This window comes from Macrobrachium rosenbergii, chromosome 52 (assembly GCF_040412425.1).
Source record: "Macrobrachium rosenbergii isolate ZJJX-2024 chromosome 52, ASM4041242v1, whole genome shotgun sequence".
NCBI classification, from domain to species: Eukaryota; Metazoa; Arthropoda; class Malacostraca; order Decapoda; family Palaemonidae; genus Macrobrachium; species Macrobrachium rosenbergii.
The window spans coordinates 11,247,324-11,270,810 of record NC_089792.1 but is presented as its reverse complement, the minus strand read 5'-3'; the positions used below and the strand labels follow the sequence as shown (position 1 = coordinate 11,270,810).

At 37.8% G+C, this 23,487-nt stretch overlaps 1 protein-coding gene across 1 annotated transcript in view; it reads right to left on the bottom strand.

Annotated features, from left to right (window-relative positions):
- Positions 1-23,487, bottom strand: part of Axud1 (AXIN1 up-regulated 1) — a 43,963-nt gene that overhangs the window by 5,570 nt on the left and 14,906 nt on the right. The window contains 5 exon segments of the mRNA XM_067095872.1: positions 10,351-10,456; positions 12,853-13,206; positions 13,411-13,590; positions 17,144-17,260; positions 17,437-17,666. Of these exon segments, the coding sequence (XP_066951973.1) occupies positions 10,351-10,456; positions 12,853-13,206; positions 13,411-13,590; positions 17,144-17,260; positions 17,437-17,666 (987 nt within the window).

Below are 23,487 nucleotides of genomic sequence, written 5' to 3'. Positions count from 1 at the left end.
GAAGTAACTTTCATAATCAGTGTCACTACCAATGGATTACCAGTGAAGGGCTTATTTGTGCCTGATAACATTTATTGTTCAATTGGATTTCAGCACCCTCATCATATTTCCTACTCACTATTTCCATCAAACCTCTAACTGCTAAAGTCTGAACCCTGCCCTCAGTCTATAACTCTCTATGTCAAATGGTGACATCTCTGTATCAACTGTGCTGCATTGTTACATGAAGCTATCATTGTGCTGTGACATACTTGCTCAGTGAACAGTCCCTAGGTAATAGAAGGGAATGTCCAGTAGTGATCATTGTCAATGGCTATTGCTATTTTATCCATATTAATGTCAAGCACACAACAAACAATCACACTAACCGGCAGAACAGCTCATAACAACAGCTTTGGCTGTTCAAGACAGCTTGACACAAAAGTCATATCTTGCCCAAATCACACTTCTACTGGATGTTCAGTCTCTAACTGTCTAATACTCTTTACATTTTATGTGCTCATTAATCATTCCAGTCAGTAGCAGAGTTCATGCCTTCATTTTATGTACTACCGATGCACTTGAAAGCTGCAAGATTTCATGTACATGAACAGCATCTTCAAGTACAACCATAAGCTTTTTGGACATAAAATAATTATTTATATCTGAATCTTCTACACATATGATCTCTAAAGCAAGGTAAATGATGAGCCTAGAGTATTTATATCTCTGGCAAGATTATGATTCCCACCTGATTTGTCTCAAAGTTTTCATCAAGACTATGTAAAAACTCATTAATTTACTTTTTAAAATTTTGTGAAAATTATTAACTACTGTAAAATAACAGTCAATGATGTACATTCAAATAAAGAAGCAGTTTTTTGCACACTGAGGAAAACGGTAAATGGCAGAGCAAATTTTAGTACTTATGCTACTTTCAATAGCAGAGCACTGCAATCTCCAACTGCCCTACTTTATGTTCTTCAGTGAGCTGGAGTAAGGGGTCTGGACCTGAAGATTTATTTAACAGGTCAACCAAACATTAACACTTTATTCACTGAAATTACTTTACCTTAATTGGGTCTTGACAAAATTTTGCTTTTGGGAAGATTACAACCAAGCACTGTACTTTTCTTTGAGGAATACATTCTTTAGTCACAGATGGTTAATAGTATTTAAGCAAATTAATACCAAATATGGATGTTCAGAATTAGTGTGGACAAACAGAAATGAAAAGATAAGAAGCAGCTTCAGAGTTAAGTATACACAGAAATTCATTTATAACACCAAATTAACCCTTTGAGATTTTTGGGGAGTCCATAGTTTGTCTTTAATAAAGTAACTGTTCTGGTATGTACCTTCTGAAATTTAAGGAAATTTTCTTTATCTGCTGTAAGTTTGTTTTTCATGACAGAATACTGGTTTTGGTGCCATGTTGAAACCAAATACAGTATTTGTACTTTATGTGTGTATCTTTGCAGATGTAAAATAAAATCATATTGTCAAAATGGTGCATTTAAGTTAGCCAAAAACAAAAATTTCTTTACTTTTTGTAAACAAAGTATAACGGGCATTCAGAAATTCACTTTGTCATGAAAAATGTATAGCACATTTCCTTTTCAATACTTTTATTTTATACTGATGCCATCTAAAAATGAGGAAAAATATGAAAAAATTTCTGAGGTTTTGGACTGGTTTCATGACAATTCCCTTTAACAGCCCTTAGTTGCAAGAGTGATAATTAAACCAGAAATAAAATTGAAAAATAAAATTATTTAGAATTAAAATATATTAACAAAATTATTTATACAGAATGATACACTGAAGTCTCTGGAAAACAAAATTTTATTCAGTTTCTGCAAATATTTTTAAAAATCTTTCCTCTAATATGCTGACTATGACTGTTTATGCCTGATAGAGCATTTATTTGAACATTTTTTCTACAGATGACAGCATCAAAACCTCAAGGTATGAAATTTGCACAATGTCCTTGAAATCTCAATGTTAGGAAATCCTTCAGGCCAGTCCCATGTATATATAATTATGATTCTGTGGTCTAAATAACTTTAGTAATTTATGATAAATATATATTACCACAGTGGCCTTGGTTAAAAAAAAAATATGGCAAGTAACAGGAAGTGTGGGGCAAGATGACAAGGATAGTTTAAGATCAAAAGAAGATACAGTAATCACTATTGCAGGATAGAACGAACCTTAAAAATTTAAGTGCTTGAGATGTATTGATATAAACTGCGATCAACTCCTCAGCTTTTTGGAAACTCCAACTTCCTTCTTCAGAAAGAATGGAATAAATATGGAATACCAGTAAGACCATCTAACATGAAGTATGCTGTCTTCCCTGATGATTAAAATGCTTCCCATTCAAGGATTATCTTCAGCAGTAGCAGCAATGGCTATGTAGGTTCGGGGAGGTGTGGCAGGATAGGTCGTTTCGGAGTCTGGCCTTGCATCTGTCACAAACTCATACAAATCCTTTTCTTGGATGACTTGTCATTAATAATTTTTTCTGCAAAATGATTTATGAGTTTAAATGATTACAATCAAGAGACTTTCTGAAATTATCCAACCTACCAAATCTCTTGCCAAGCCTACGAAAGTGTTGCTCCTGCTGCCAAAGACATAATGGAAAGCTTTTTAATCACCAGAGAAGACAGTACATTTCTGAGGAGATATGCTGCCCAGTATCTGACTCATTCCACAGTATCTATTCCATTCTCTCTGAAGAATGAAACTGGAGTTTTGAAAAAGCTTATGAGTTGAAGGTTATTGTGACATCTAAAACACTCATATTTAAGGGTATTTTTATCCTGAATATTTCTGAACTCGACTATTCCTTGTTTTTTGAAAAGCTGTTTAACTGAACCATTAAGTTCCACTACTAGACTCAGATTTAGCTACGGGATTTGTTCTTAAATGAAAATTAAAAATGGAACAAGGTATAGTTAATGATGTTAACCCCAAACGCTGAGCCTCTATTTACAAAAATGTCTCCCGTATACGTGGCGTTCGGTGAGTTAGTGCCGAACGGAAAAAAGTTTTTTTCAAAAAATCACAGCACGCTTAGTTTTTAAGATTAGAGTTCATTTTTGGCTCCTTTTTGTCATTGCCTGAAGTTTAGTATGCAACCATCAGAAATGAAAAAAATTATCATATATAAATATTGGAATATATGACAGCAAAAAAACTCATATAATTGTATACAAATCGCTGTAAGCACAACGGTTAAAGCTAATGAGTTAATTTTTTAGTTGTATTGTACACTAAATTGCGATGATTTTGGTATATAACAAATTGTAAAACGATCAAAGCAACACAGAGAAAATATTATCACAAAATGATGCATGAATTAAATGAACGCGGACGTAAAAAAATGTTTTTTAAAAAATTCACCATAAATCGAAATATTGTGCTAGAGACTTCCCGTTTGTTGAAAAATGAAGCTAATTGGTTGAATATTACTAGACTGTAAGTGTTTTAGCTTACAATTGCAGTTTTCGACCATTTCCGGTCGAGTTAAAGTTGACCGAAAGTCGAATTTTTTCTATTTATCGTGATTTATATGAAAATATTTCAAAACTGATAAAAGCTACAACCATGAGTTATTTTCTGTTGTATTGTACATGAAATTGCGCACATTTTCATATATAAAACTTTATGTAACAACTAATATAAAACGGTGCAAATATTACGACAACGAGGCGAAAGAATTTCTGAGATGTTCGGCCGAGTTTACAGCGCAGACGTAAGGAAAATGTTTTTCAAAAAATTCACCATAAATCGAAATATTGTGCTAGAGACTTCCAATTTATTGCAAAATGAAGGTAAACGATTGAATATTACTAGAATGTAAGAGTTTTAGCTTACAATTGCGTTTTGACCATTTCGGTCGAGTTAAAGTTGACCGAAGGTTGAAATTTTGGCAGTTATCGTGATTTATGTGAAAATATTTCAAAACTGATAAAAAGCTACAACCATGAGCTATCTTCTGTTGTATTCTACATGAAATTGCGCACATTTTCATATATAAAAGTTTATGTAACGACTAATGTAAAACGATGCAAACATTACGACAACATGACGAAAGAATTTCTGAGATGTTCGGCAGAGTTACTGCATGCAAACGTAAGGAAAAAGTTTTTTTTTTTCAGAAATTCACCATAAATCGAAATATTGTGCTAGAGACTTCCAGTTTGTTGCAAAATGAAGGTACATGATTGAATATTACTAGAATGTAAGAGTTTTAGCTTATAATTGCGTTTTTACCATTTCCCGGTAGAGTTAAAGTTGACTGAAGCTTGAAATTTTTGCAGTTATCGTGATTTATATGAAAATATTTCAAAACTGATAAAAGCTACAACCATGAGTTATTTTCTGTTGTATTCTACATGAAATTGCACACATTTCCATATATAAAACTTTATGTAACGACTAATATAAAACAGTGCAAACATTACGACAACGTGTGAAAGAATTTCTGGGCGGACATAAGGAAAAAGTTTTTTTAAAAAATTCACCATAAATCGAAATATTGTGCTAGAGACTTCCAATTTGTTGCAAAATGAAGGTAAATGATTGAATATTACTAGAATGTAAGAGTTTTAGCTTACAATTGCGTTTTACCATTTCGGTCGAGTCAAAGTTGACCGAAGGTTGAAATTTTGGCAGTTATCGTGATTTATATGAAAATATTTCAAAACTGATAAAAGCTACAACCATGAGTTATTTTCTGTTGTATTGTACATGAAATTGCACATTTTCATATATAAAACTTTATGTAACGGCTAATATAGAACAGTGCAAAAATTACGACAAAATGACGAAAAGAATTTCTGAAATTTTCGGCCGAGTTACCGCTGAGCGTAAGAAAAAGTTTTTTCAAAAATTCACCATAAATCGAAATATTGTGCTAGAGACTTCCAATTTGTTGCAAAATGAAGGTACATGATTGAATATTACTAGAATGTAAAGAGTTTTAGCTTACAATTTGCGTTTTTTCGACCATTTTGGTTGAGTCAAAGTTGACGAAGGTTGAAAATTTTGTAGTCGGCGTAAGGTACGTCCACTTGGCACCCAACAGACAATTTTAGTCGCACATGATACGTCCAGTAGGCGTTTGAGGTTAAACAACTAGCGAGAAGTGGCCTAAGAGAACAGCTGTTAAGTAAAAAGCAGAGCAATTGAACAAGGGCTGAAGGATACAGCAGAGATCCTTTAGTGCTGTCTTCAGTATGCCAAGCAAAGTGTGTGCTCAGTAGTCTCAAGGGTTGAAATAATGAAAGAATCTCCTTAATATTCCTAACATTCTATAGTGCTACTTTCTAGGGCAGCCAAGGTAACCTCCAACTACTTCAGTGATCTTATTACAGCACTCATTAATGTGTGTCTCTGCACATTGACATATAGAAGATGGGTAATGTATAGGATGGGTGTTTAAGAACAAGTTATGGATGGTTCAACAGTCAGCACAGAACTGATCTCACCAACACATTAGTCATGAGAAACACACATGTGGAAATTCAATCCTGCTAAGGAGTCCCCTACAAATTTCACTGAGATTATGCAGCAAATGGTTTTGCACAAATTACTGTGGAAAGGAAACATTCATATATTTAACATGAACTTAAGTCATAGTCATACATAACATAAAAAGCCTCACAATACTTGAACTAAACATCTCATATTTTAGAGGGACTAATAACATTAATTGGTAAGGTGTGCTGCTTTTGAAAATTATTACCTGTGCAACCATACCATAATTTGTCAGAAAAAAAGATATTCCAATCAGCATTCTTCTTAATATCAACAATGTTCTTAACGACTTTCACTCTTATCTTCAAGTTGTCTACTGTACCATCCTGGAAGGACTCACTGCTACTGTAACTGATCAGTATAATTAGTAAATAGTTAAAATTCTTGACTCTCACAGGAATGGCCACACTTTTTTTTATAGAAAAATTTTAGGTGTTATTTAACCAATTGTAACCAATGAACCAAAGGCTATGCACCCTACCTGCAACATATCTTTCCACAGATAAAAACAGTGAAATATGATGAAACTAAGGGTAAAGTAACTTGAAACTCATATAAACAATCAAGCTGTCTACCCACAAGAAGGCAATGTAGCAATAGTTGTTCCTATTTCATTAATGTTACAGGATTTAGATTAGGCAAGCAAAAAAGAGTTGTTGGTAAGGACACTTTGGAAAGTGATGAAGGATGACAATACTGAGGAATTACTTGCCTTGCACAATGACTAATTAATAAAGATTACGAGTGATTACTGCACAAAAAAATAAAAAGCGGAAGAAAACCCCCAAAACATCCACAATTTACCACAAGGGGCTTTGGATTTTTTTTTTTTGTTCTTTCAACTTCTTTTAAAAAGAACTTCACACAGATAGCAACATGTAACAAGTTGGAAGTTTCATGCTCACATTAATAATTCACCTAACAAGTTACCTACTAAATAGTTTGTGATGAATGGTGAAGTTTGCTGAAATAATCTCTTGACTGTTTACTGAGCAAACTGAGACATCCCTCAAAACATCACTTCCACCTCAACTGACTGACTCCACTAACACAGCCAACTACCCTACAAATTAAGTTGGATAACATTACTTTGACCAATTTCTATTTAAAATACAGACTGGTTAGTTTCTTTGGGATTAAAAAGCTAACGCCTGCATTAGTCTTGATTTAGCATACAATAATTTCTCATTTAATTTCAATATATAGAAAACTATATTGTATTGAGTACATACTGTATACTCCATGAGGAACATGAGTACAATACCACTTTCTTTAAATCACCAGCTTCACATTAGTTCCACAGAGCTAAAAGTGAGGCATGCATGGAAAAAACCATGGTGAATACTGTTGCGTCACACTGACAAGAAGATAAATCTCAAAACAAAAAATAAGGAGCACCAGCATATAAGACACACCCTAACTTAAGGGGAGAGATTCTAAAATAAATAATAATATCTTCAATTCTCTTAAGCCTGAGAAGAACCCTAAAAGAGTTCAGAGGTCTGGTTAAACAAATCATTTTATAATTTTATAACAATGTACACCCCCAAAAGTTACTCTGAAGCTTCTTACCACCAGTATTCAAATTACTGTTACAGAGAAGACATTAAAGCCTACATATCTCAGCAAGTTTGGGGGATGGGCCCACCTTCCCAAAATTGTATTAAAAAAAAAAAAAAAAATCAAAATGGATGTAAGCTGAACCATAGAAAGTGGCCGACATACTGGGTAGGGCATAATATCAAACCTTTGCTATATAAAGTACCTACATAGTACTGTAATGTAATGTACAATCATTATTTCAATCTTTTTACCATAATGTACTTCTATTGATATATTAATCATTTACGTAATGTATTATTATGTACAGGTAGGCATCGAGTTACAATGGGGTTAGGTTCTTGCATGCATGTTGGAAGTCAATTTTAACGTAAATCGGTTTGCAATTCAGTCTACAGTACAATTAATACCATATGATGCTGCTGATAGGGCAGGGTAAATCAAACTGATGCTGCCTGAGTGATAGGAGAGCTCTCCCGAGATGGCTAATTGCCAAGTAACTCAGTGGTCAACTGTCATGCAGTGTGTACTCTTATGCATCAGGCTGCCCAGCCCCGCTGCCAGAAATATGGTTGTAAGGACGAGTGGACCTATGTCGGATGGTACTTGTGTGTGTGTCTCTATATATATATTATATATATAATGTATATACTATATATATATCCAGCTGACCAATCTGGCACTGCCTGGGCAAACTCTAAATGATAGTCTACGTGTATGGGAGGGAAAAGGGAAAGGGGAGGGGGAGGGAGACGGAAGAGGGGGAAGGGTTTGTGTTGACAGTCCGACTGACAGTTCTACTTTTTTCATGCAAACATTCACCCTTTGAACAGTCGTGGGTGAACTAACAGGCATTACTGTGGTGACTGTCCCTTTTATCCAGGTATTACTGTTCTGTCTGTCCCTTTTATCCAGCCTCCTCCTGAATACCTGGATATAAGGGATTCACCACAGTAATTTCTTGATATAAGGGACAGTCATCATTACAGTAATAACTGGATAAAGGGGAAAGACAGTCCGGTAATATCTGGGGGGATAGACAGAACAGTAATACCAGGATAAAAGGGACAGTCACCACAGTAATTTTTGATAAAGGGGTAGTCATCACAGTAATACCTGGACAAAGGGGACAGACAGGACAGTAATACCTATATAAAAGGGACAGTCATCACAGTAATACCTGGATTTACTAGTCATCACCCCTTTATCAAAATTACTGTGGTGATTGTCCCTTTTATCCTGGAGGAGGAGGAGGAGGAGGAGGAGGAGGAGGAGGAGGAGGAGGAGAGGAGGAGGAGGAGGAGGAGGAGGAGGGAGGAGGAGGAGGAGGAGGAGGAGGGAGGAGGAGGAGGAGGAGGGAGGAGGAGGAGGAGGAGGAGGAGGAGGAGGAGGAGGAGGAGGAGGAGGAGGGAGGAGGAGGAGGAGGAGGAGGAGGAGGAGGAGGAGGAGGAGGAGGGAGGAGGAGGAGGAGGAGGAGGAGGAGGAGGAGGAGGAGGAGGAGGAGGAGGAGGAGGAGGAGGAGGAGGAGGAGGGGAGGAGGAGGAGGAGGAGGAGGAGGAGGAGGAGGAGGAGGAGGAGGAGGAGGAGGAGGAGGAGGAGGAGGAGGAGGAGGAGGAGGAGGAGGAGGAGGAGGAGGGGAGGAGGAGGAGGAGGTGGTGGTGGTGGTGGTGCAGCATATGTAATTAAATACTTGTACATTCATGGTCAAAGGAATTGTGAACAAAATATATAACTGCTTTGAGAAAGATTAAGCAGGTCAATACCAAAGTCACACACAGACAGATTCTTTAGCAATGATCACAGTCAGTATCCCTGTAGTCCTAACCATAAGCTGCAAGAAAAAGAAGAGTTCGGAGAAGAAAATCTTGTAAGTAATGGGTTTATATTGAAAAATTTACTTTTTGTTTTTGAAATATTAAATTGGTTTAACATGGAACCCAAGACTTAAAATTGCCTGAATTGCAAAGCAGCTGGGAAACACTAAGCTGCTAAACCCCAGACTGACTAACTGGGACCAGCAGATTCTGCTGAAAGATTACTATCAGTATCAGAACCCTTGTCTTTTAGAGACATAGCTACTGGAATTGTGTTAGGGACAGGAACCTTAAAATGAGATACTAAGTTACAGCATCCAATTTCTGCTTATGCCAAAGAGAGAATGAGAGCCTGGAATAGGTAAAAAAAAATATTGGAAACAATACTGGTAAAAAAAAATATTGGAAACAATACTAAAGTGAAAAGTTTATAATCCTTTGAGAGCTGAGTCAATGATAAACCACACAGACATTATAAACTAACACCAAGAACAGGTTCCCGTATGGAACACTGACCTTATAAACTAAATTTGCATTAGTACATCCTTGAGATCCTTGAGAACAGGGCAGCAAACTTATGACACTCCCACCTGTCCACTGTTGAGCATGCCAAAATATAATTGTGATCACTAAGAAAAATTGAAACAACTCATATCTTATGGACAAAGACCAAAGACTTGTTTGCCAATTTTCAAAACCTCTGCCTCAAAAGCAACCCATGTAAGAAACTGTTCTTGCTTCATATGCCTCTGAATGTGAAAAACAAGAAAAAATCCTGGTTCCCCATAAACCAAAAGATGTGGAGGAACTCCTCTGACAGGATAAGTAGAGGTCAACTTTGCATCTTGTTTTGGAATGAAAGCTATGGAGCAGCAAAATACACAGTGGTTAATCCCATTTCACATATTTCACAAAAAAGAGTTGTAAAGGGAAGATCTATTGATCTTCCAGCTTTAGGAAAATGCACAGCTAATCCATCAACTAAAAGGTTACAGAGCTGAAATATGTGTTTGGGTGGTGATGAGGATCCCCAATCAACTCTAGAGAAATCATTATCATAAACATTACTACATCAGCTTTTCTCGGTAAGAGGTTAGAAGTGTTCTTGCTATTCTTTAGAAATCATTATCGTACACATCATTACATCAGCTTTTTTCTGCAAGGGGTTAGAAGAGTTCTTGCTACACTTCTCTGCCCTGTTCTTTTTTTTTTCCTGAACTCTCAATCACCAAAGACTTTTGGATTGGTTACACACCAACATTTACCTCAAATTTTTCAGATACCCGTCACTGTCTTCACTCTAGGTCGTGTTATGGTAACAGTAACATCACTAGCTTGATGAGTCTTTCTGTTATGTGAAAATGTTATGAAACATTACTGCTAACATATTTTTCCTAAAATAATAAAGTTATTTTAATAAATCAAGAGAAATTAGAAAAATTCTTACCTTGTTGAACATATGGTGTGGGTGGAGGGGCCCCAGGACCTATCATTTGGCGGGATTCAAAATGAGGGTAGAGTGGAGTACTCATTGACCCAACACAAGATGCCATCTGTAAATAAATAAAAGACTACATTCAATGTCAGGCTTTTGAATACTTTACTCTGCACAAGTAAATCAACTTTAGGTATAATACTCTTCCTTTATGGGTAAATTTCCAAATCTCAACTTCCTATTAATTCCAATTTCAAATCTAAGTTTCACCTGGTTCAATGACTGATTAGTTTACATTAAACTTTTTTTCCAGCCTGCCATTTACTAAAGTCTGTGAGTTTTAGAGACAGGTGTAGAGAATAACAGTAACAATCCACTGACAGAACAGGTTTATTGGATCTAGCAAAATGATTGTTGCTTTGGCTGCTGTAAAGCAAGGAATGCGTGCTCATTAAGTTTCTCGAGGTTTACTAAAGAATTACAATTCCCTGAAGTCTACATCTCTAGTTATCATGAATGAAGGAATAAGTGAAGATGAAGCTATGAGGAGGTGGAAGATGAAGGATCCTAAAGATCTCCCTACAAAAACACTTGACCTGTTGCAGTTACGAGTCCAAACAAATATAAATCACACCATTTGTTAATAACATCTTTTAATTACAAAGCAGCAAAATACATGTTTGAAACAAAGGCCTTCCTCTTGCAAAGTGGCACCCTTACACACTGCATTCATCTGAAATTTTCACGATAACCTTCCAGTCAATGTTTATACCAGGCTAAGTAGCTTTTGCTGAAGGTACAGTGCTTTGTTCAACTTCTCCCCATTGACCTGCATTCCAGGTGTTGACAAAGCATAGCAGAACTAGATATCATCATAATTCTGCTGCAGTTGCTGCCATATCTAATTAATTGTTGAAGTACTATGTCTCCAATTTTTTACAACATTCTTATGTGCCTACATTGTAGCTTACCAAGGTTCAAATAAAGACATGCAGAGCAGATTACAGACAAACACGACTAAAAACGAAAACCTTCTGAATTGAAATATTAATACTGCATACAATTTAGGCCAAAGGCCATGCACTGAGAGCATGAGAAGTTTTAATGATGCAACTTGAGGAAAACATCACAGTTGCACTATGAAAAAATTGTTAGGGGAGGGTGGAAAGTTAGATGGAAGAAAGATAATATGAACAGAGGTATAGTGAAAGGAATAAAATGGGTTGAAGCTAAGGGGTGAAGAGGGGCTGAAAAGAACCTTAAGTAACCTCCCCTATGGCGGGGAGAAACCTTCTGATGACAAGGACTGGGCCATGAAAGCATGCATTCTTAAGGTCCAGGAACGGCAAGAAATCCCCATTCCTGATGCATCGTGGTATTGATTTAACTACATCAGAAGGGAGTTTACCATACAAAGCTTGCTCAAGTCAATTATTGGCCACCTTCCTAATTTCACCTTAGGCACCAAAACACATGACTTTAGAACCCACACAATCTACCTGGCACATACTCAATCACATGCTTCTGCAACACTGACATCACCTCACAGTCCTGGGCTTGGAACTACCCAGAGTTGTTGATATGTGTCACAAAGTCTACTGGCTACAATGAGAATGAGGATTATCTCCACAAAGGGGATCAGTAACTAGCCCTCATGCCTTTTATCACCCTGGTTGGGGTTCTATCTCCCAAATTTCTGGTGGTAAGCCTGGGCTGGATAAAGAACTACCTGTAAAGAAATCATGTTTTCATTTCCTTCTACCCTCTTTACTAGGGAGCTTCAATATGGGGCAACCACTACATATTAGGGGTCAATCTGTTTGAGTGGAAGGAGGAAGGCCTGTAAATCTCCATTTGTCTCTCAACTGGATTCAGACCTTCAGCAAGTAACAAACGCTGATGACTGAACCTCAAGCCTCTACTGCACAGTCACTACTGAAGGTCACCAGAAAAGGAGGAGTCATAACTGAATGTGCAGTCACTAAGTCAGTGAGGAACAACCACTGCTACCTCCATTAGTGCCTGCTTCTACAGCTATGAAAAAATCTCCAGGAGTGCCCATTCCTTTTCATAAGACCTCACCTGTTAACAGTGCACTACCCAAGGCATTTTATAAGTTGTCAACTACAAGGAATTATAGAATAAAGCAAGCAGGTAGGCAAAACACTTTTTTTAATGGTACGTAAAATTAGTCTCTATTGTAAGTAAAAGATGAGATTAATTAACAAGGAGATGGAGGTCTCACCTACTGTCTACCTCTCACCTACTGTCTACCTGTCATTAAGTTTGTTTTAGCAACAAACAAGAGTCAGTTTGTTTGCCATGGCTAGCATTAAGTCTTAAGTGAAAAAGTTTGCAATTTGCATGGAAAAAATTACAGAACTCGGTTATTAAAAAATACATCTGCCATACAAACTTGTTCTGATGGCCAAGGCCCTAAAAAAATAACATATAAGGAAAAATTACTTATAATTAAAACAACATAAAGGAAACAGTGTAGAAAGAAGTCTTTACCTCGACAGTGGAGGTGAATTTGTTGAGATCTGTAACAGCCAGAGTAGTTGCTTCTCTACCACTGCTTTCAAAGAATGGCAAGTTCCCTGCAGCTACGCCACCACCACTACCACTACTAAAGCCATTAGTCGATGCAGACGTAGTAGCAAGCCACTTGGCTCGTTGCTGATCCTGCCACTGCTGCTGTTGCTGCTGTTGTTGTTGATGTTGCTGGTGTTGTCTTTTTTCAATCTCTAAACGCATTAATGTATGGATAAAATGTGTTCGCACCCTAATGGGATTAAACTCTATTCTCCCATACGTATTACCACAGCCTTCTCTTGAGCATCCACAAGGGAAATTGTGCCGGTCAACCTACAAAAAAGAGAAAAACTTTTCTAAATATACAGTACAGTATTTCACTGAGAAAAAATCAAGAAACATTGATTTATATATCCACTTTAAATTGGGTGAACTAAAAATCCTAATAATTTTAAATAGAATGTAACAATACTGCAACATGCCCTCTATAGCAGATCTGTAAGCAACATTAACTTAGCTATAGTTACTAAACCTCACCTGACACCTAATTCCCGCTTCTGCACATTCGCAAGTATCTGGATCACAATATACTTTACATTGACAGCCACATAATTCCCGAGAAACCCTAATGTCCTTGCATTCTTCTTTTTCTAGCCCTTCAATATGACAAATACCAGCCTGGCGTAACAGAGCACGACGTTGACGAATTGGCAAAGGCTGTAAAAATTAAACATTTAAAACATTAGTCATCAGTTCAAAAACATTGTTGGTAAATACTAAAAGACCTGAAGATTACTGAATATGAATGAAAAATGACAAATTTTTAAAGCAATCAGTATTTTTCCTAACATACAAACCTGAGGTCTTTACATAGGGAATTAGTTCCTCGTTGGACTGATCGGTACCGTTCTCGGCTAGCACTCTGCAGGGCCTGAATTCGAATCTCTGGCCAGCCAATGAAGAATTAGAGGAGTTTATTTCTGGTGATAGAAATTCATTTCTTGCTATAATGTGGTTTGGATTCCACAATAAGCTGTAGGTCCTGTTGCTAGGTAACCAATTGGTTCTTAGCCATGTAAAATAAGTCTAATCCTTTGGGCCAGCCCTAGGAGAGCTGTTAATCAGCTCAGTGGTCTGGTTAAACTAAGGTATACTTACTTACATAGGGAATTTACTTTCAGCACAAGCTGGAACCAGCCGTTTAACTTAAAACAAGGTGGATACTGGTAGCTGGCTACTGACAGAAGGGGAGGAATCCCTGCCATCCAGTTGGTATGCGTTCACTGTACCTTTTGGCCCAGGAAGCAGAACGAGGGGTGACTACAAGTGGGCCATTTATGTAAAGACCTCAGATTTGTATGTTAAGGAAAATACAAATTACTTAAAAAATCTGTCATTTGTTTCTACACATATACAAACCCTCAGTCTTTACATAGGGGAAACTTACTCCTTGGTGGGAAGATTCTGAGCAAATCCCTGAACTGACTGGTAGTTCGCCTCACCTTGGGAACTCTTGCCTGCTCATGTAAGAGCAAAGGAAGGAGACCCAAGCCTTTGATCTGCTGAACACATGTGATGTTCAACTGCCAGACTTCTGGCCCTTCAAATTAATGAAAGGTAATGTCATTGATTTGCGGAGATAAACCTGGATGAACTTGTCACTGTTAGGGGACAACAATGCTAAAGATAACCCAAAGGGCCTGTTCATAAGTCAATCCCATTCCCCTTGCTAGATAAGGGCTGAACATCTAATAATCCAAAAGGTGGCTAGATTATAGACAGGATACTCAGTCATTAGTTAGCGGCTGCATGGTACAAAACGTACCAGAACTAGTGACAGTTTGCTAACCAGGTCCCTTAGAAGGGTATAAAAGTGACAGGCACAGGCCAGTGCAGAACACACCCCCTCTTTTGCAGCCGTACAAAAGTGAAAATGCTGAAGAATTAAAAGCTGGGTGATTTACAAGACTGTTAAGCAGCCACCACAGACACCAAGGAAAAACAAGTCCGAGGATCTATGGGCAATGTACCCCAAGTGAAAAGGAGGTTAATGTGGTCTGTTGTGACCACATTCCGTCCTTAGTACCTGTCCGACAGGTTCTTCCTGAATGCTAGGGGCAGATACAATACCCTGACCAAATTTTGGCATAAGTAAATCTCATGAGTTTTGGAAAGAACATTTTGTGTTAAACCATGTGCTGTGGTGTACATCCGTTTGATCATTTACATAAAGTAAAAAAACCCAAATGGATTCCTAGACAAAGTTCACTAGGCTAAGACACTAACCAAATAAGTTTTGACTAAAAGTTTTGGAGGTGATGTCCTCAGTGAGTCAAATACAAAAGGCCTTCAGACTAAAGGAGCCAAAATACTACAAAGATATTGCAAACTTTTGAACATGCATCATACACTGTTGATCACCCAACTAATGAAGATGCAGAAAACTTGGGAGCAAGTCCAGAAAAGCCTTGAATCATGGATGCACAGGAAAACGTCTCCTAACAGACCAAACAGCATCTTTAGTTCCTAAGGATGACACTTAATTCAAGTATGTTTCTAAGCCCCAACGTTGCTAACCAAGAATGCAAAAGGCGTCTCTTAGTGATAAACCCAGACCCAATTGTTGCTAAACTTTCACTTGGCCGGATGAAGTGATGTTTTCCAAGAGACTGAAGTATCAAACACCCGAAGAAGTCCTAATTAGTTGCCCATGGTCCATAAAGACAGAGCCGAACAGCAACAGCTCAAGGTGTGTTGAGAAATAGACTATCGTGACCGTCCCCTTATCAACTGCATGTTCAAGAGGGAGCTGGCCAGTTGAAGGCAATCACTGAGCAAACCCCATCAGCCTTCCTTGGACTTAGCCAAAAGGATGTCTTCTCCCAGGTTTGGGAGCAGGACAGAGATCTTGAGGAGTTTCTAGAAAGAACTGGTGGGACAAGAAGCCACCTCCTCCACTTGCATAACACTTTCACTAGTCACTTTGCGGGAAGTGGCGCCATCTGAAAACCTTTTCCCATAAATGCCTACAGTGACACACCTAACTTTGCCACTCAATACACTACAAGGATAATTTTCTTGTGAAACTTACACTTTAGGCTGACAATGGCATCGGGTTCGGAAGTGAGGGAGCCAGGCACGGGAGTAGGTGGATTAAAAGTAGGAGGGCTAGTAGCAGGAGAAAAAGGCGGGAAGGGGGGGGAAGAAGGAACAGCAGAGCTATCTTCTGGCCTAGGCTAGGCCAGGGTAGAATTCTAGGCTATGGGAAGCTCGTTTCTTGGCTCTAGAGGCTGCTTTCCTGTCTATCCCTCTCTAGCTTGTCTAGTTGAGATTTAAGTACCTTCTACTCTTGCTAACCATTACATTTAGCACAAGTTTTCTCCTTACTACATTCTGCCCATTATATTAACTGCAAATTGTATGAGAGTTATAAGTAGATTGATTAATCTGGTATGCAACTTTTGCTACAATAGCAAAAACAGGTGAACTTGAAGACATGGTACCCAAAGAACTAGAAAAAAAAAAAAAAATGATCCTGAAAGCTATTAAAGCTTGAAGGCTACTCAAATAACCGATAATACTTCACTGAAATCCAACCATTCAAACGAAAATCAGTAAACAAAAGCGCAGCTCAGCTGAAAAACAGAAACAGAATGACACTACCGGCTAAGTCGTTCCCAGTGCTGCCGTAGTGGGCGGGGTTTATCATCTACATCAACCCATCAAAGTACTACCGTGATTTTCAGATTAAAGGCTGCTGTCCCAGTTGAAACCAGGCAGTCCCGGTTAATGGTGGGCTCGGTTAACAGCGATCTGGTTTTATCTTGTCTAGCGGCGAAAATCACCTGAAAATTCCGATTTCTGCTTGAAGCCATTACATACCAGAGGCGCCAACAACCGAAAAATCGGGCTGATAACCCCGAAATCGCCAATTTAAAGGCAATTTTCGGTTATCATCAGACCCTCAGAAACAGAACCCCGCTGATAACCGAGGACTGCTTGTACAGCGATGTAATTACCTGGTAAGTTACTTATATGAAACATAGGGTTCCCCTGATGGGCCAAATAAGAACTGATGACAAGGGAAGCAAATTATTTCAGGGAGATGATGGTATAAATGAAGTTTCTCACAACTAAAAGAAGGTAGCAATAACATGTTTCTACTTTCCAGGCAATACTAGAAAATTACTAACTGACAGCTCTATCTTATCAAAAAGTACTACAGCACTCAAATTAAAGCTCCAATTTCATCCTAAAAGAAAAACCTTACCTGTAGAAAAAAATATGAATCTGCGTCTAACTCTGAATCTGAAAGATCACTGGCTTCTTCGCTGTTTTCTTCGCTGTCTTCTGAACTACTTCCTCTGCTGCTACTATCTCCTCGTTCCTGGTGCAAAAAAGTACACAATCAAATCAAACTCTGACTGGCATTACCTTATAATTCAAATCCTCTTCCTTGGTATGATAAAATGTTTCATTACTTAAAACAAGACATGCATATATCAAATAACATTACTCAGCTCACTGACCACAAACACTCCCTAAAATTTCCCAAGTTATTACCCTTGCAGATCGTTGCTGTCTCAGTCTTAAAAGATATTCACGATGAGCTCTTCTCTGTTCTACAGCATGTTCAGCGAGAGAGAATTGACGGATATAAGCATGACGCCTGGACATCCCTAAGGTTGAGCCTCCTTGCGATGGGACACACGTGAAGCCTTGAGACCGAGGGAAGTAAAATACTGTCACTCCCTCAAACTGGATGCCTCTTTTGCACTTTGTTGGTGTTGCCTCTGTAAAATATGCATATATTATATACATTACAATTTAATTTACTATAGTACTCTTTAGGTATCCTAATACTTCTCTTACACAATCCTCTATTGAAATAACTACAATGCATATGACTCAGCCTCCAGCTCTGACTAGCCAACTCCTAACCTTAGCCTAGCCTTGTTAACTATATAAAATACTGCACTTTTTAGTTAATAAAACTCATAAAATACAAAGCAAAAGGGTACTGTAATGTTCAGCACAGTTCTTTAGTACAAATACGTACCACACAAAAGTTTTTCCTTAGGAACACTGTCCAATAAACTAATTTGCATGTGCAAATGAGTGAGTTTGGACATTTTTTTTTATATTTGTATAATGAGTCAATGATGCATTAAATTCCTTATTTGAGGGCATTGCTTACACTATGCCCAGTGGACACCACTTTTAAAACAGTAATTTTACATTAAATAAAACAATAACATGCATTGTACAATGTCAAATGGTGACAATTTACAATACTCGAACTGTAAAGATGGCATTCGGAAACTGATGAATCATGTTTATGACAGTTCATGATGTAATTTTTTAAAACCATTCATCTAATCTTACTAAATGTTAAGTTTAACAAAGGTGAAGTAATTCAACCGTCAAACTTTATTACTAAGAATTTTAGGGTAAAATACACAATTTTTCTTAAAAGCCAACACAAAGTGATGCTCATAACTACATCAACCACCCTGTCACAGTCGGACAGTTAGCACATTAAAAGCACTACAACTGATTACCATCAACATGAAAGACACAGATAGCCAGTATGATATTGCATACTAAACTCACTGAATCATCTAAGACTAAATCAGAAGCTAAAAAGAAACCATTAAGTAAAGATAACCTATGTGTAAACAATCACTCTGTAACCTAGGCTACCCTACCTCAGCTCTGGCCCAGTTACAGAGTAAGCAAACAATGAGGATTTTGAGCAATGACCTGTCCTTGCCTAAGCTTATTGATATCAGGAATAAAGGCATTATCATCCTTGGCATCAATAGCATCATTAATGCAGCTCTTTATTTTTTAGACGAATTCAGTAGCCATGATTACAACTGCAGCCATCTAACCGATCAAAAATGTTATACTGAAGGGTACTTTGCCTTACTGGCATGTTTGCTCCAACATGCTGACCAGTTCTCATCTGACATTTGTTACCTTATGTATGGATCCTCTCTAAATTTTTATATATACAGCATGCTGCCGACGATCCGAAATGCGGAAGAAATATGGTTCATATTGTTAATGCTATAATTTTTGTTAATTTTGTATTTAAGCATGATGTAACTTTTATTGTTTCTTATTCTCATGAAGGCTGGAGATAATGAGCAAAATCTTGGCCCACTAAGTGCTCTAAACAGCATCAGTTGCTATTTGACTTATAACAACAGACCAGTCTTGGATTACACGGCAATATTTGTGACCTTAATGTTGCATATGGCCAGTTTGATAATTTTACTATAATCAAAAAATCTTGTTGCTTCAAGAAACCCACACTCCTTAAATGTGATGCCATTCCTAGAGGTATGGCAGTGTATTGTTTTATCTATCATAATCCACTTAGATAACATGCTCTATGTAATATTCTTGACTGCACTGTCATCATCTTGGCTAAGGTGCAGGATAATGACAGGCAGGCCTCTTTACTCTTCCTGCTGATTTCAATACTGTACTTACTTTGGGGAGAAGTTAAATTCTGTTTTCTGCTACTGACTGCAATGGCCTGAGTTTTGTCAACATAGCTGTGATAAGCTTACAAGGTGGACATTTTTATTTCCTCAGATTTGTCAATACTTTGACATAGAAATTAGCAAAAAGGACCACCCAGGGAGGGACAACCCACCAATCCTTAACATTCCTAAATAAGTACTCAGGTTCCAGTTAGAGTACTATACAAAGAAGGCTCCCTTTAAAACTCAGTGGGCCACTTTTGCAGCCAAAAAGATGAGGTCATGATGGGATCCTCCTAGGGGTCCTTTCCATTAATTTCTACATGGGAAGAGTGGAAGCGGGCTTAAAGAAATCCCCACCACACCAATTTATCGCTGCTAAATTGACAAACTTCATACAAGTATACAGAGTGAAGACAAGTAGCAATCTTAAAAACCTCTGAAGAATGCTTGCTCCTTAAAGTCACCTGTAGGTGAAGCCATGACACCATCCTCTTATTACTTGATGTACAAGGGAAGCAAATCCTCCAGAAAGCCTACTTCAACTCTTGTCCACAAAAATCCCATGAACCCAGGCCTATGCTTCAATGGTAAACACTTTCGTTAGGTTAGTGCTAACGCAATATTCATATTGGAGGGGAACTATCAAGGAAATTGTTGTCTACCCAAATACCAACAGTAGTTTCTCAAACTGCGAGGTCTGGGGCAATCTGAGAATGAGAAAACAAGTAAACACTAACACCAATAGATTTTCAACAAAAGCATAAAGCATGAAAAATGCAATGATAAAAGGTGCCCTCACATGGATAATTGCCATTAATGTAACCTTTGTCTGCCCAGAAAATACCATCTAGGTCATTATTCATTACAAGAATCTAAAAAACAGTGAGCTATTGCAGATGACCCGAAGAGATAGATTGCGGTGTACTCGTTGAATGCTCCTTTAACAGATGCTGTCAAAACTGCTTAGCAATGACCTCTACCCGCCTCTCCAAGTCTCTCTCATCCCAAATGAATGAAGTCAACATTCTAGAATCATTGCCTAAAATAACATGTACGACACCTTGAATAGACAGAATTACTCTACTCCACAGAGTTCCTTCACTTCACACCTGATTGTTGCCAGTTTTGTCTCCTACAGGCCTTGCATATACAGTAAAGGAAAAGAAGCTGACAAACACAAAAAGAGAAGTTACTTCCTTCCAACTTACATCTGGAGATGTCAGAAAACCGATGTGCCAAACGTGCAAACAGATGTCACATTGAATGGCCACACCAGCATCAATGGAGGTCATGCCAATTCACATATCCCTTCCCCCGTCCTGTTACACAAGGTTACATAAAGAGAATGTCATGGCTGAAAGAAAGAGGTGGATTCAACAGCAAGAAGACGACAAATCAGAATCCAAAACAAGAGGAAAGAGCAAATTCCACTGCTGGATCAAACCACCTATCAGAGTCCAGAATGAGAGACAACACACTTGACTGTAATCCATTTTCTGTGTATGCACAGAATTCATCCTTCCTTTTTTTTGTCATTCCATTAGTATTGTGCTAAGTTGCATCTTAGCAAAATGATAATTTAATTAAAAGAAAGACAAATTTTCAAATGTTTTCTTTGTCCTCTGAACACTCCTGCACACACCATCTCCAGAAAAACTAATAGGAAACACAGAAAAGACTATGTGTGAGATAAATGCGGTCAGACTTATAAAATACACTAATACAACCTGGGCAACCAGCAATGAAAGCCTATATCCTCAAACCCTGGATACTAATCACTCTAGTAATGTAAATCAAACTTCCAGATAAGATATAAGGCATTTCCCTTTATTGATCCACCAATTCATCACTTTTAGTAATGCATCTTTGTTACTACAAAATTACTTTGGTCTATGGGCTGAATGATAGCAACTGTTTCAAGAGGAAAAAAAAAATTACACCTAATATAACCATTCTCCACAAATGACTACATAGGCAGATACTGTAGACAATGAGAGCCTTAATTGGCAATGCCAACCATCTTTCTTTGATAATGGATGAGCTTTCAAAAATGGTTGTGGAACCAATCTTTGCAGATATCAGTTGGCAACCAAGTCCATGACAATGTGCATTCAATCACAAAGCCTATCAATTATGATAAGACAACACCACTGTTGTTTAGCATACAGTATTCATAAAAAATCTCATGTGGTGAGATTTTTTGCCTTAAGTAATTTGTAGCACTGAGAAATTCAATATGAAAAGTTATGCAAGTTATTTTTACTTTGTTTAAGAGAAGCAAAATACCTTCAGCTAGACAAAACTTGAAGGCTTTACAGTGTTATTTTTAAATTATTACTTTAGTGTATGTCCTATATGTGTAACTGTCACCTTTATGTCCAAGATACCATTGAACAAAGATAGCCCAATCAAAGATTCTATGAAGTGCTTAATAACAGCCCACAAACTTGAAAGAGTTGTCAAACCTGAGGCTGGGGTAATTATTACCGCTATAATGGGCTAAAAGAGTAGGAGAAGCCTAGCCTATAATATAAGAAAGGATTATGAGTTGAAAGCTGAGACTTTCTCTGGTACAAGGTCTAAATCCAAAAGCCTACAATAGTCCAAGAAAAATTCCACCCATAAAAATGCTGTGGCTGCTCTGTACAGCTGGTGTAAGCAGTAAAGGGCCATAGGACTACATATGAAGGAAACTGAATTAAATGCTCCATAGAAAAAGTTTGCTTTATAGCTGGGAACTGAAAAGTGATGGATGGCTAGCACAGTTCTCCACTCAACATAACAAGGCCGATTGTGGGATAAAAAGATAATTAATATCATAAATTAGTTTACAAGAGAGTAATTTTTCTAGACTTGCAATGGGGAGCAAAATAAAACTTTAGAAATTGGAAAGCATCATTCAAGAACAAAGGGAACATGTAAGGAAAATGTATGCAAAGAAAACTATCAATACTACCATACTGAAGATAATGAAAGGGTCAGTTCTAATGTAGAATGTGAGGATCTGAATACAGGCAGTTCCCGGTTATCGGCGGGGTTCTGTTTCTGAGGGTGTAATGATAACCGAAAATCGGCGATTTCGGCGATTTTCAGGGGTTATCAGCGCCGAAAATTGCCAATTTTCGTCGCTAGACAAGCCCCATAAAACCGGATCGGTGTTAACCAAGCCCCCCGTTAACGAGGGGACTGCCTGTACAGTATCCAGAGAGGCCAACCTGTAGGACTGGCTTCCTTTGAAAGATCTACAGAACAACAAGGTTATGTTGTCTCCATCTTCTGTACTAGGTCATAAAATGAGTCCTGGATCTCAATCCTCCTGTGCCCAAAACAGACAGCTCTTTGAAGATCAGGCTCATGATTGTTGGGAACAAAAGTATAGACTAGTCAGAGGCAATATTACACAAATAATTATTCCACTTTTTTTTGGCTACATCTGCTAAACCATACTATTGCTTCTCCATTATAGTATGATCAACGTGCATGAATCTGTATCTCTTTTCCAACAACATGTCCAAAGGACATGTGGAAAACTGAAAAAGATTAAGTAAAGGGTTATATGCTTAGCCTAGGGTAAGCTACCCCATATCCATAGCCTAAAAGTAATTTTGGCATTAAATTATACCATCTAGTAAGAGAAAGCAGAGGCTGTTGTTGGTTTTTAGGGCTTCACTAAAGATGGGTACATTATGATATTACACACAGTAGGAGAATATGATATCAGTGATGAGGACATCATTAACTGATTTGAACTTGAAACTAAGGATCTTGTTTATCATTTCCAGTCTGATGAGATTGTTTCAGAGGTGCAAGCAGTCACTAAACCAGAACCAAAATTAGAAGAGAATGACATAGTGACACCAGTACTCTACACAAGGCTGTCAATAGGCAAGTGCTCGTGTAGATGACTACCTTTCAATTTCATCATGCTCGCAAAGCATGCAGGTGCTCTACTCCACTCCAGAAGTATGAGGACCATGAATATCAGGATTCAGCAGGGAGTGCATGTACCAGTATAAAATAAAATCTTATCATCTTCCCTGCTATCAAAGGAAAGACAAGAAAGCATATCAAATGCTACATCACTGATCTCCAAATCCTCCAACTTGATGTTGCCCCA